This window comes from Fonsecaea multimorphosa, assembly GCF_000836435.1.
Source record: "Fonsecaea multimorphosa CBS 102226 unplaced genomic scaffold supercont1.2, whole genome shotgun sequence".
Lineage (NCBI taxonomy): Eukaryota > Fungi > Ascomycota > Eurotiomycetes > Chaetothyriales > Herpotrichiellaceae > Fonsecaea > Fonsecaea multimorphosa.
Genome location: NW_015971636.1, coordinates 2,118,582 through 2,131,398, shown reverse-complemented (window position 1 = coordinate 2,131,398; position 12,817 = coordinate 2,118,582). Strand labels below are relative to the sequence as shown.

General features: G+C 51.8%; 5 protein-coding genes across 5 annotated transcripts; 3 read left to right on the top strand and 2 right to left on the bottom strand.

Annotated features, from left to right (window-relative positions):
- Nucleotides 1-328: 328 nt before the first annotated feature.
- Z520_01721 (uncharacterized protein) lies at nt 329-2,104 on the top strand (the record flags this gene model as incomplete). Its single annotated transcript, XM_016772237.1, has 1 exon — nt 329-2,104. One exon carries the CDS (start codon nt 329-331, stop codon nt 2,102-2,104), a length of 1,776 nt encoding a protein of 591 aa, XP_016637376.1.
- A 373-nt stretch (nt 2,105-2,477) lies between these two features.
- On the top strand, nt 2,478-4,280 carry Z520_01720 (uncharacterized protein; the record flags this gene model as incomplete). The annotated part of the gene is made up of 2 exons (XM_016772236.1): nt 2,478-2,996; nt 3,066-4,280. 2 exons carry the CDS (start codon nt 2,478-2,480, stop codon nt 4,278-4,280), a joined length of 1,734 nt encoding a protein of 577 aa, XP_016637375.1.
- A 96-nt stretch (nt 4,281-4,376) lies between these two features.
- Nucleotides 4,377-5,465, top strand: Z520_01719 (uncharacterized protein; the record flags this gene model as incomplete). Its single annotated transcript, XM_016772235.1, has 1 exon — nt 4,377-5,465. One exon carries the CDS (start codon nt 4,377-4,379, stop codon nt 5,463-5,465), a length of 1,089 nt encoding a protein of 362 aa, XP_016637374.1.
- A 1,541-nt stretch (nt 5,466-7,006) lies between these two features.
- On the bottom strand, nt 7,007-8,819 carry Z520_01718 (uncharacterized protein; the record flags this gene model as incomplete). The annotated part of the gene is made up of 4 exons (XM_016772234.1): nt 7,007-7,313; nt 7,365-8,427; nt 8,489-8,530; nt 8,708-8,819. The coding sequence occupies 4 exons, from the start codon at nt 8,817-8,819 to the stop codon at nt 7,007-7,009; spliced, it is 1,524 nt and encodes a 507-aa protein (XP_016637373.1).
- Nucleotides 8,820-10,778: 1,959 nt separating this feature from the next.
- On the bottom strand, nt 10,779-12,197 carry Z520_01717 (uncharacterized protein; the record flags this gene model as incomplete). The annotated part of the gene is made up of 4 exons (XM_016772233.1): nt 10,779-11,748; nt 11,798-11,896; nt 11,947-11,988; nt 12,040-12,197. 4 exons carry the CDS (start codon nt 12,195-12,197, stop codon nt 10,779-10,781), a joined length of 1,269 nt encoding a protein of 422 aa, XP_016637372.1.
- Nucleotides 12,198-12,817: the final 620 nt, after the last annotated feature.

Genomic DNA, 12,817 nt, shown 5'->3' with positions numbered 1-12,817 from the left:
ACATAGGCAGATGAAAACGACATTCACGGAAACCCGGTATCCTTCTGAGCGAACCCCTGGACCTCAGCCTTGTCTCCACTGGATTGCGTCATTCGGAAAAGCACGCCGCTAATGCTGGTCAGCAGAATTTTAATACCGAGTACTCTGCTAACCACATGCAACTTTTCTGCTGACTTTGCCTCGACAATTCAGTTCTTCATATATAGACAGGATAGATTCGCTTGCTTCATTGGAGGGTTGTTTCCGGTTGATCTGTTTTCTTGGACTTTGAGCGTCCGTGTGCACGAGGTCACTTTCTTACTTTTCCATTGATATAAGTTTGATGGGCATGTCGGACCATTCATTCGAAAACAGCTTCAATGGCCTGCTCTCAAGCAACTCTCTACCCGGTGACCTCTCTTTACAAAGGGCAAATGGCATAAAAGACGGCAGTGCCAATGACGCCTTGGCGTCTCGAGCTGATGAGTTGGAAGCCCTTCTCGCGTCGGTCCTCGATCAGCTCATCCGCTTCGTTCGACGAGCAGACTCAGAGCGTATAGCTCACCAATTCCATCAACCCGTATCTATATCTCCCATTCTTGAGCCAAAATCACCTCCAGATCTGCTCTCCATCCTGACATCAGACGGCACTTTGTCTCTGCCTCTTCGGGGTACTGGCCAAGACGGCCTCGCCACTTCTCTATCTTCGATATTGAAATACAGCGTTAATACCTCTGCCCCCGGATTTCTTGACAAGCTATACTCCAGTCCTTTGCCTCCCGGTATAGCGGCAGATTTGATTCTCAGCGTTCTCAACACAAATGTGCATGTTTACCAGGTTTCTCCCGTGCTCTCGCTCATTGAGACCTACACCACGAAAGCTCTGGCAGCATTGTTCGGCTTCACTAGTCCAAGAGCCGGGGGCATCAATGTTCAAGGCGGGAGCGCGAGCAACATGACTAGTATTGTCATCGCGCGGAACACTCTGTTCCCGGACACGAAACAGTCGGGAAATCATGCTGGAGGTAGGCAATTGGTGATGTTCACTTCTGAGCATGGACATTACAGTATTGAAAAAGCTGCGCAACAGTGCGGTTTTGGTTGCGAAAGTGTCATTTCCGTCCCTGTTGATCCGGTGTCTGGAAAGATGGATCCCGAGGCGTTTGAGTCCTTGATCATTAGGGAGAAAAGCAAGGGAAATACTCCATTCTATGTCAATGCCACTGCCGGAACAACAGTCCTGGGATCATTCGATCCGTTTGCGGCCATTGCAGGAATTGCGAGAAGACACGGGCTGTGGATGCACATCGATGGTGCTTGGGGCGGGAGCTTCGTCTTTTCCGACAGTCTTCGTCAATCAAGGCTGAAGGGTTGTGAGCTCGCAGACAGCATCGCCATCAATCCGCACAAGATGCTGGGTGTCCCAGTCACTTGCAGCTTCCTCTTGCTCAAAGATCTCAAAAATGCTCATATGGCAAACACTCTCCGTGCGGGATACCTGTTCCACGACGAGGATCAAGTCGAGCGGCAAGCTGAGCAGCTTGGATTGAATGGCCATAATCAATCACAACCGCACGATGAGGATTGGATCCCTCCCAACGACCTCGCCGATCTCACACTTCAGTGTGGACGCCGCGGAGACAGTCTGAAACTCTTTCTGTCCTGGCAATACTATGGGACTTTGGGGTACTCGTTAAAGGTCGAGAATGCGTATTCACTCGCTTGCTACATGGCAGACCTTGTGGATAAGAGTCCAGACTTGTTGCTAGTGAGCACGAATCCCCCGCCCTGCCTGCAGGTGTGTTTCTACTTCGCTCCGGCAGGTAAAATGGTGAATGAGATGAGCAATGGTAGCCATGTTCAGGTTAATGGCAGCAATGGAGGCGACAAACCCAGTAAGGCTGAAATGGTCGGCAAGCTTAACTCAGCAGTCACAAGTCGAATAGCTCGCTCCTTGATTTCTCGAGGCTTCATGGTCGACTACGCGCCTGCCTTGAGCCACGAGGTCGAGAAAGGTTCCTTTTTCCGGGTGGTTGTAAATATCTCCACCGCCAGGGAGACAGTCCTGAGGCTCATTGAGGAAGTCAGCCTTATTGGACGAGAAGAAAGGTCTAGATCTTCGTAACAGCCGAACAGCAGCAATCCGGGCTTGGAGGCTTGGACTAGCTTTGTTACACAGCCCCTGGTCACATGTCAGGCAATTTCCACCTACAGTACATATAGCCAGCCTGACCGCGACCTGTGACAAGCGCACTGCAAGTTCCTGCTGCCCAACCTTTGTTGTTCATCTGTCTTCACGACTGTTAGGCTTGCCCCTTCCCTTGGCTCATTCTGAATTCTCGGGTGCCTTCCTCGAGTGTCGTCCTTCCACGCCTTCAACTTTCAAGGGCTGTGCTTCGCCTTATCAGATCCAGTACCCAGTCCAAGAGTCCGAGATATCTCTGGCGCTGCCACCAGATATTCTGGCTCCCTTTGGTCGGAATCAGGCCCTTCTCCCCATGTCTCTGCTGCCACAGGCTTGGTCGAAGTTGGGGGAACGGTCCGAACACGGAAAGGAAGCGGAAATGGACGAGGAAGTGACCGACATAGCTGCGAAACAGTATAGAGCCAGTGTTGCTACTAACACTCATTACTTTGAGGAGTGGGAAACGGCTCTCAATAATGATGATACCAAAGCAATTGCGAAGTTAATCGAAAAGGGCTTTGACATCAATATTCCCCTTTATGGAGAGCTGCCACTAAGTGAGGCTGCGAGGACATCGGCAGTCATCACGAAATTCCTTCTAGAGACTGGTGCAGATGTTCATCGCAAGACTCGCTCATCGAAGACCTCACTCCAGATCGCGGTCCGATATCATAAATACCCGCTGGAAGTCACCAGGGTTTTGCTCGATGCTGGCGCTGACCCGAATGTTGATCCTTACGAGTTGGATAACCCTTTGTGCGACGCGATACACAGACGGGATGTAGACCTGGTTCAGCTATTGCTCGATCGGGGAGCGGATCCTAATCTCAAGGTAACAAGCAATATTCCCGCATCTTGTGCTCCAGTGGTGTTGACGTTTGTTCTGACTGTTGGTTGTTAGTTAGCTGGAGGGGTGTTCACCAGCCCGCTCCACTTTGCTACTCTATATGTCAGAGATCTCAAAATCATTCGGGTTCTGCTTGATCACGGGGCAAACATCAGTCTCGAGAGCGGCGAGCTCAGCCCTGCAGTCGTCGAGGCGATATCTCGTAGGAGGGAAGAACAGGTTCTGTTATTTTTGAAGTATGGAGCAGAACCTCCCAAGGTTTTGAAACATTGGTATAAAAGCCACAAGGAGCTACCCTCCAGCTTGAGGCGGTGGGATACTGCCAACAAAGTTTCCAGATATCACAGCTTCGAAGAATTTGTTCAGGATGTTCAGCATAAGAATGACGATCCTATCCAGATGAAGTGGGAATGGGAAGTGCCAGCCGTGATTGAGATGGTAAGATCGTCTGGGGTCTCTGCTGACAATATTCCGTTCTGGCTTCTGTACGAGAATGTCGTGTTCATTACGGATTATGACGCTACCCACGTCACTGCCACTAATTGTCGTGACATTCTGTACCAGCATTTGGGCACCTTGGGGCTGGCTTTTGTCCTGGATTTCTTGATAGCAGTCGCTGCAATGAAGCTGGACGCCAGTCACGACGGTATTGTTCCCATGTCACCCATGATCATCCGGTTCTGCCGACTGACGCAGGTTGCAGTGTATCCGTCCATGGGCCTCTGGGGGACCAACGTTTTTGAATCAATAACAGTATCTCCTAAGGACGTGACCATTAAGTTTCACCCCTGGCTACATCACTACGGTCAGTACGACCACAACGACTACGAACGATATTCGCGTACGATGGATTGGCTCTGCAGAACGATTCGCATGCCTGGGCCTGATGGTTCCGTGACCCTCTCGAAAGCATTTTATTCTCGCGACCGGTGCGAAGTTGCTACTGACTTCGGCAAGGGAGCAGGCCCCCCAAAAAGGCGCATTCGATTCGAAATCTTACCTTCAATGCATCTAGCGAACAGTCCGTTGCCGGTCAACAAAGATGACTGTTGGCGCCGTCTACTCAACAGTTGTGTCGTATCATTGTGCGAAAATCTATTCGAAAGAGCATCCGAGCGGCGGGGTATGGGCAAGGGTTTGGAACTGTCCTTTGACCTCATGGTCACGCTCGCAGCGGTCGAGTTTCAATTGACGATAGATGGCGGTGTGGTCTTCGTTGGATATCAGACTGTCCTCTTCCCAACTGCGATGGCTGAGAATTATGCATAATTCCACGTCGTTGTGTCCGACCGTGGCCAAATCAATCCATATACGCTCAATTTCCCAAATCGACTGCTCACAGCTGACGCAGCTCGGTTCCAGAACATGCGGTGTTTCCTAGGCTGGTGCGAAGCTGCCCAGGTCAACCTTGGTACCAGGCAACTTCCGGCAAATGTGAGGTACTCTGGAGGTCAGGATCGAGAAAAGCGTCTAGTCCTGGAGGGCCACAGTACGCAGCTGCAGATCGGCGTACAATCACCAGTCTCGGTCCTCGCGGGTTTGCAAACAAATTTCAAATTTGTGTCCAGCCGCCTCCAGTTCCAGCCGGCTAACTCCTATCAAAAGCTGCTTGAGGACACCGCCAAAGACTTGGCCATTGTATATGACGCTGGTCAACGCCGTTGCTGGCTTCTCCCCAAGCTGAGCCTCCTTTTGCACATGAGCCATGCCTACGCTCAGCGCCGGAATATTCCCAGTGATCGAGTACCGCATGTCGCCCCTCACCCTGACGCCCATGATATAATAGAGTTCTTGAGGAATTTTGGTGAACATCAAATACACGAGGACCCAGCCAATCCATTCCTTTTCAGGCAGCTCTTGCTGGGACTGAATATCAACTTGCTGACTACTGTCTCGGCAGTCCAACAAAGCTCGGGAACGAAGCTTTATGGCTTCGAGTTCCTGGACGTGGTCACTTCCCCTGGCCGAGGAAGCTGCATGAAGAAGCTGGAACTCGAGTCTGCGGGAAAAGCTTGGCTTGATATCGTCAATGTCGTCGACGCAGTTGTCGTCTGCTCCGAACTGGGCGAAGCCATCACCCCAGTTGAGGACAGTGGCCGGAGTAGCCCTTCCTGCAATGTCGTGCCCAAGGATCGGGACTACCTCGCCGCCACCCTCCCCTGTCTCAGTCGATTGATAGAGCGCAAGGGAGGCCGACTGACACCTCAGGATGGACTGCACGGCGTGAAGATCTCCGAGGACAGTTATTGGCACCTCTGCGGCAACCCCTTCCGACCTTGCCTCCACGGTACCAGAAGCAGTTCCTCGTGCTGGAAAGGGTTTGACATCATTCAACGGCTTGAGTCGGCAAAACTATTCAAACTGTTTCCGGTTTCACCTCGTATCCCCAGCGCTCCTCCGGTACGCAACATCCCGCCATTCGGGGCGGTGGTTTTTGGCAAAAGAGTGGCCTGACGACTTGGAACGTTGTTGTGATGGTCTCTGTCCTACTTCCTTCAGTTTCCGGCAGCAGCTTTTGTTCACTATGCTCGAATAGCTGTGAGGGAGTTTGGGTGTATATGCGTAAGTGAGTATGAGTGAGTGAATGAGAGAAGTGTGGTTGAAATAAGAGGATCTATACACCAGTCATGCTAGTGTATGTCTTGAGAAAGGCTCACAACGTCTGAGGCGAGGCGGAGGCTCTTACGAAGTTACGATATGAATGGTTCACCAATTTCCATTTCTGCCCACATGGCAAAATATATATAGTTACATACACACATTCTTCCGTGCCCGCAACAGGTGCTTTTTTAAGCAATCAAGGCCTCGAAGCGCTCAGTACCGTACAATCGGGACGAGGACATCATGATCGATGGACATATTGTAACTGTACAAGACGGACTTCAGGGATCCATGTCGAGGGTAACGTTTCTCTATTTCACCCTTCCCTTCCCGGGGTGTAAAATAATATTAATATGTACACACGCATCTAGACACTACTTACTATACCTATTAGATATCGACGTACTCACTGTGTATACATTATGTGATATAGACACGGAGATGCTGATGTAAATACAGATAGATATATACCTATATATGTACCTACGTATGTACGTACAGTACCTTTGTAATGTATAGATAGCCCCCCTTTTCCTCCACAGCCTCCTCCGCGCGAAGCCCACCTCCAAGTCTCACGGAGCATGACCTCGCGCTTCAAGAGAGGACAGCGATTGCAATACATCACATCGCATCACATCACAACACATAACGACATGTCTGAGCGAGAGGGGATATAGGCGGCTCACCATGAGCGAGGCCGATTGACTAAGATGTACTCGGTACACGTCTCCCCCAGGATCACAGGGCCAACGAAGACTTGCTCAAAACTAATATTGATCAATTGAGGGTTTCATTTCGCTCACACGAACTAGCTACATGTTCTGTACCAGGACCTCGAGTAGCCCTTTTGGACGCATGAAAGAAACCCTCAATAAAGCCATTAGACAACGCTCGGGCCCCCTCCCTCGCGCCATTTCGTTGTGCATGGACGTTTCATCGTATCCATCAGCCTCCCCCACATAGCCACATGTGCCTGTATGTGTGTTCTCGCGTAACGCATGAGCAAAGAGTCAAAAGGATAAAGAAACTGCACTCTTTGGGCCGCATCCAGATTTTTCAGAGACCGCCGTTGCTATTCTTTTGCCTGGTGCTGTACAGAAAGCCTCCTTCCCACCCCGTTCTGCCGAAGATTTATGTACAAGATAAAGCAAAGTCAAGTGCGCATCGTCGTGAAGATGCTACAAAAATCATGGGAAACCCTAGCCTGTTGTATAATGGCCAGACCTTCCGTGCGCCAGAGATGGATGACGCCTCTTTCCTCACACTCTGTCAAAGGACCCCCTGCAAGAATAGATAAGGTCGAATGTTCATGACGGGTAATATTACCTAGGTAGTCTTGCAAATAACATCGTTTGTTGCTCTGCGGCTAGCAATGCACTGGTTTGTGACTGTGCTCACGTTCGCTGCATGCCAGGTTGTAGGGGAGCACCGTTTGGCAAGGCCATTCCGTACGGGTGGACGTGTTGGTTGCCGAAGGCGTTGGGATCCTGCATGCCGTTCAAAAATTGCCCAATACCTTGGGCATGACCTACAGGACAGTCTTTATGAGCCATGAGGAGAGTGCGGAGATTCCGAATTTCGTCATGAAGCTGAGCAACTTGTGTGTTGAGGCTGTCGTTTTCAGCGGAGTACATTTCCACTTTGGTTTGGAGGTTGGCCAGCCACTGTTTCTTTCTCTGGCGACATTTGAGTGCAGCGACACTACCACAAGTCAGTCCATGACACAACAAACAGGAGTTTGATGGCACTTACCGATTGCGCTCGAGGAAGTTCCTCCGTTTTTCTTCATCTGTCATCTTTTTGTTGTTACTGCCATTGGTTGTGGTTGTGGATTTCCCCTGGTCTTCGCCTTCATCGCTATCATCATCGTCGTCGTCGTCCTCCTCGCGAGGGTCAAGGGCAGGATCTACATTTGCAGCGCCTGAGTTGCCCTTGGCACGTTTGTTGCTGCCCTTGGCACTTGCTTCTGACTTCCTGCGGTTACTGGCCGGCTCAGCCTTGACAGCCTTCTTACCACGGCCACTGCGCGTGGCAGGCTTCGTATCCTGTGGGCTCCCGGCGCTTTCACCCGTGTCACTGCTGCCCCGTTTCTGATCCTGAGCCGGCGTGACAGAGGTTGGATTGGGCACCGCGAACTGATTGGTAGGCTGACCTCCTTTCGCGAGCATAAACAGGCCATTGGCAGCGTCAGTGGCGTCGTGCACAGAGTCCATGTTACTGGTGGAAGGGTCTTGTGGGTTGGAAGTGTTGGCGAACTGGTTGTTCTTGTTTCGCGCAGCAGCGTTGATAGCTGTGCGATGGAAATCAAGGGTACCAGGTGTGGCACCGCCACTTTGCAAAGAATTAAAGAGCGCTTGTGAGTTTGGGCTGGGGACCGGGAACATAGACCCGCCACCGCCCGGAGTCAGGCCAGTTCGGAGAGATGACTCGTTTGGCGTTGGAAAGCCACGGCCGATACTGTCAAAGTAATCGCCTTGTTGTGGACCAGCCAACATTGCAGGGCTCAGCGGCCCCGACCGAAGAGAGCTTTGCCAGTTGTAACCGCCAGTGGAGCTCGTGCCAGGGATGGCAGGAGACGTGAGCGCTGCGACAGGAGGCAGCAAGTTCTTGCCGGGAGTCTCTGTCGAGGGTGCTCCAAATGATTGTTCAAAGGGATTGAATTCTTGACCGATACTGCTCCCGTTGTTGTGCAGGGCCGAGAAGTAATCGGGAGTCTCTGCTTGAGTAGTGGGCGCAGGTCGCGGTGGCGGCGCAAGGGGTTCCGATGCTTGAACGACGGGCTTGGATTCTTCGACCAGCGAGGTGGATTGTGGTTCTGGATTGTCGCATTAGCAAGGTGCATTGTACATATCAGTGGGCGCGTGGCCGACGCGTACCTGGAAGCGATGATTTAGCCTGCGACGGTGATGTCTTGGATGCTAATTATGTGGCAGACTTGTCAGCATTGATTCTTAAAATGCGCCTGGGAGCGCGGTGTTGATGCATGAGGCAGTCGTCATTGCGCAGTTGATGATGGTGATGGCAGCGTTGATGGGTGTGGGCGAGAGATGATGAAAGAATTTTTTTACAAATAGGGGGCAGCGACATGGACTAACCTTCTTGCTTCGCTGTGGCTTTCTTATTGTCCATAGGCGACGAGGTGCGAGAAGTTGGGCCAGCCCCAAGGTGTTGTTGTGACGGTTGAGTTGCGACTGCGGCGCTCGCCATATTGTCGGGATGCGATGAAGCAATACGTAGATGAGGAAACAACGTCAGCCGTTGCAGAAGTGACGTCGATAGAGCTGGGAAGGCGTTGGCGCCTCATATATTTTGGAGGTAGGGCAGGCGAGGGAGTGCAGGCTTGGGGGGGAGGGGGCAGACTGCGAGGCCTGCAGGGTTGGAGGGTTGGCTTCGTCCGAGCGGCCTGTCCAAGTCACCCCAAGGGTGTGGGTTGAACCAAGAACCTGCGAATCAGAGACGTGTCAGCTTGGAAATCGGCAGTGGATGGCGATCGCCAGCCATCGAGCCCATCAGGATTCAGAGCTTCGCTTTTGCTCGCCACTCATATCGACCCACCCTTTCCCAATACTCGATCACAGCCGAGCGGGAATTGGCTCCGGGCCTGCACAAATTCAGGGAAATTGTCGCCAGTGACTTACCGGACGAGTGGTGCACCTCCAAAGCCTTTTCCTGAGAAGCGAATCCTCTTCCACGAATTGAGATTCCAATGGGAATCCTGAAGAACAGCGTTGTTGGTTTTTCGAGATTGGCGATACAAAGGCGATCGAGGGCGCAGCTAGAATCGGGGGTGGGCGGTCTCAGAGGAGGAGAAGAGAAAAGTGATGACGTGTGTCGCAGACTGGGTGATACAGCCGATGAAAAAGACCCAAGACAAAGGCTCAAAGTCCCGTGATCGACGATTTCGAGTGAACACGAGAGTCCCTAAGGGAGGTTCTCACAACACCGAGAAAAATATCAAAAGGTAGATTGGGATTAATGCTTGATTGCCGACCAAGTTAGGATGGTGGATTCTTGCAAGAGGCTCAATTTGGTACGTGAGAGAGGAGAATGCGAGGGGACGGGAAAGTTTGAAAGAAGGTGGAAAAAGAGATATCAATGACCTCAGCACGCAGATGCAGGCATACCGGAGGCTAAGAATGGAGTTACGGGAGTTTGATTACCTACCTAGGTAGGTATTACTTGGGGAAAAATAGAGGGCGAGAGACGGACACCCGAGAAGAAGCTTTCAAGGGGGAGAGGCCACTACCTCGTACTGCCTGGCATAATCCACTGCCCCCTTCGCCCCCCGTAAGAAGGATTTCTCTGGGTCTTCTGGGACTCGGACTTGAGGGGGGTGGGAGTAACACTCGTTGTTGAAAGGCAAAGAAAAGATAATAATGGGGTGATTGCCCCCAGGCGGCCACTGTGGTGGCTTCTTCCAGTTTGACTCGTAACTCTGACGCAATCGTCGATGAAAAGTGTCCCGGCACTCACACGGCGCTATCGCTAAACCCGGTCTAGTCTTGACGCCACCCCACCACGGCAGCCTGGCCAATATTCATCCTCAGGACCCAAAAGTGCGTTAAGGTGCATCGAAGTGCGCCTGCAAGCACGCCACGCTCCCCCAATTACTATGCGTCCTTCCTCTTTCTCCTGGCTTCTAGGGAATTAACTTGCATGGTAGCGAGCCTATACCGCTTTTCTAGGTCTACTAGTACGGAGTAAAGGCCTCTCCCTCGTTTACATACATCTCCTGATTATAGTTCCCTTCAGTACCGTTGCAATTTCTTTCTTCCCCTGAGCCGGCACGAACTACTCCAGCCCGAACAGAACGCGAGCAGTGCTGATACATCAGTTGAGGCTGATACTCGCCACCCATTCGCCTTACGTTAGTTGGCAGGCGACATGGTCACAAATCCGAAAAAGAGACACGTGCGAATATATTTGGACTTGTATTAGTAATGGAACGTTCCCCACCCACGATGCCCACGACCACTGGGCGCCCGAGCGTCTTTCGACCATGGGAGTTCTATTACGACAGACGATTTTTGATCATGTCCTTTATGCCGCAATACCTGGCTTCTACTCGTAGACCCGGAGAACACCATGCAATGCCATCCAGCCTTGTCCCGGCTCGGGTCGCCCTGAGACCCAAACACATGACCGCCCTGACCCAAGTGTCCCCATCTACCTGTAGAAATCAAACTTGTCTGCCTCCTGTGCCCCCTTGACCTGGCTCGAATATGCATCTTCCAAATCTGCTTGGATGATGTTATAGCGATTCTTGCGCACTGCCCTCAATCCCGCTTCCTGCATAATCGCTGCGATGATGGCTCCTGACAAAGGATCGTTCCTCACAATCAATGAATCCAAGTCCACCTCAGGTGACAGGGACATCTTGCTGGCAATGGTGGTGAAAATCAACCGCCGCTCTCGCCGATCTCGCAGCGACGGGAACTCGATCTTTCGGTCCAGACGGCCCGGTCGGAGTAAGGCAGGATCCAGGGTATCCGCGCGATTCGTAGCCATGATGACCTTGACATTGCTCGTCTGGTCAAAGCCATCCATCTGATTGAGGAGTTCTAGAAGAATTCGCTGGACCTCTCGATCTGCTCCCGTTTGCGCGTCAAACCGCTTGGTCGCAATGGCGTCGATCTCATCGATGAAAATGATGGCAGGTGAATTCTCTCGCGCCATCCGGAAGACATCTCGGACCATCCGAGGCCCTTCGCCCAGATATTTTTGAACAAATTCGGACCCAACAACCCTGATGAAGCTGGCAGTCGTGCTGTTGGCAACCGCCTTAACCAACATAGTCTTGCCAGTACCGGGAGGGCCGTAGAGCAGTACCCCTCGTGGCGGGTCGATACCAATTTGTTTGTAGAGATCGAAATGTGTCAGTGGCAGTTCCACCGCTTCCCGGATCTCTTGCTTTTGCATGTCTAGTCCGCCAACATCAGCGTACGTTACGTCAGGCTTTTCGTCAGCTCCGAGCATAGCAATGGAAGAATCGGCTTCCGGAGGGAGGATGTCGACAAGAGAATTTGAGTGACGGTGCAGGGCGACGGAGGAGGACGGCTTTAGTTTTTCGCGGTCGAGGGTTGAGAGGATACGGACGACATAGTTAGACCCAGTAGAAGATTGGACGATTCCGGTACTATATGCAATCAGTGGCTTGGACATAGGTGAAAGGAGTGCACTCCTACTTCTGATCGATAGCTTCCATAAACTGGCCAATCACTAATGGAACACTCTGTATTCGCTTGATCTCTTCTTGCGCTCGCACCAGCTCGCGCTTGAGAGATCTAGAACAGGAGTCAGTCTTGCATCGGCTTGTCGATCACCCTCAACACACCTCTGTTCATCCTTGATATATTCTTCTTGCAGCTTGATGTACCTGGCATGGTCAGCTGTGGCGCTCCGACAAACAACCAGCATGAATCCGTACTCTAAATGTCTCTGCAGCCTCTTCAACGTCGAGTATTCATCGCTGCCGTCTGCACCAGCTCCTTCTAATGAGTCGATGTCCGGGATGGAATCTGAAATGGGCGGTTTCTTGTGAGGAGGAACAGTGTTGGCAGGATTGTCAACAAGCACGTCGCCCATGGTGATTTTCCGTTGGAGGCTTGGAGTTTTGTTTGAATCTGGAGGTGCGGAGGAGATCTGTAGTCCTTCAAAGGCAACGAGAGTCTCGACAAAGGATGGAAAGCAACAGGAAGATGCAGTTGTTGGTCGCAAGCTTTGCGTTCAAGTTGTCGGACGGCCCCAAGTCGAAGTTCTAACTTGAAGGCGACCACAGGGACGCGCCGCTCGCAAGCAGAGCACTAGTCCAAAGGTGGACTAGTAGCCAACGAGAATCGGATAATTCGAATATCCGCGGCGAGATTTGCCAACCCACCTTTTTTGACGTCTCGAACGGCCACTGAGCATCGCACAAGCCGCCTTTCTCGATCAGCTGGCCTCCCTCACAGGCCCTCCTATTATTCAAAGAATAGCTAAGCCCAGTAAGCTTTCGGGCGGTCCGGCTTCGATACCTAGGTACGCTGGCCAAATGCCTGCTAGGTTTGTAGGCCCTCTTCCAGCTCAGCAGCGGTGACAGGTCTTGTTTCCCCTGCTCTGGACTCGGCAGACTCGGTCTACCATACATCAACCTCTGTCCTCTCCAGAGAAAAGAGATCAGTGAAGTTGAGTCCTCCAGGCCAGAAAATGTATGCATAGAGTGACAT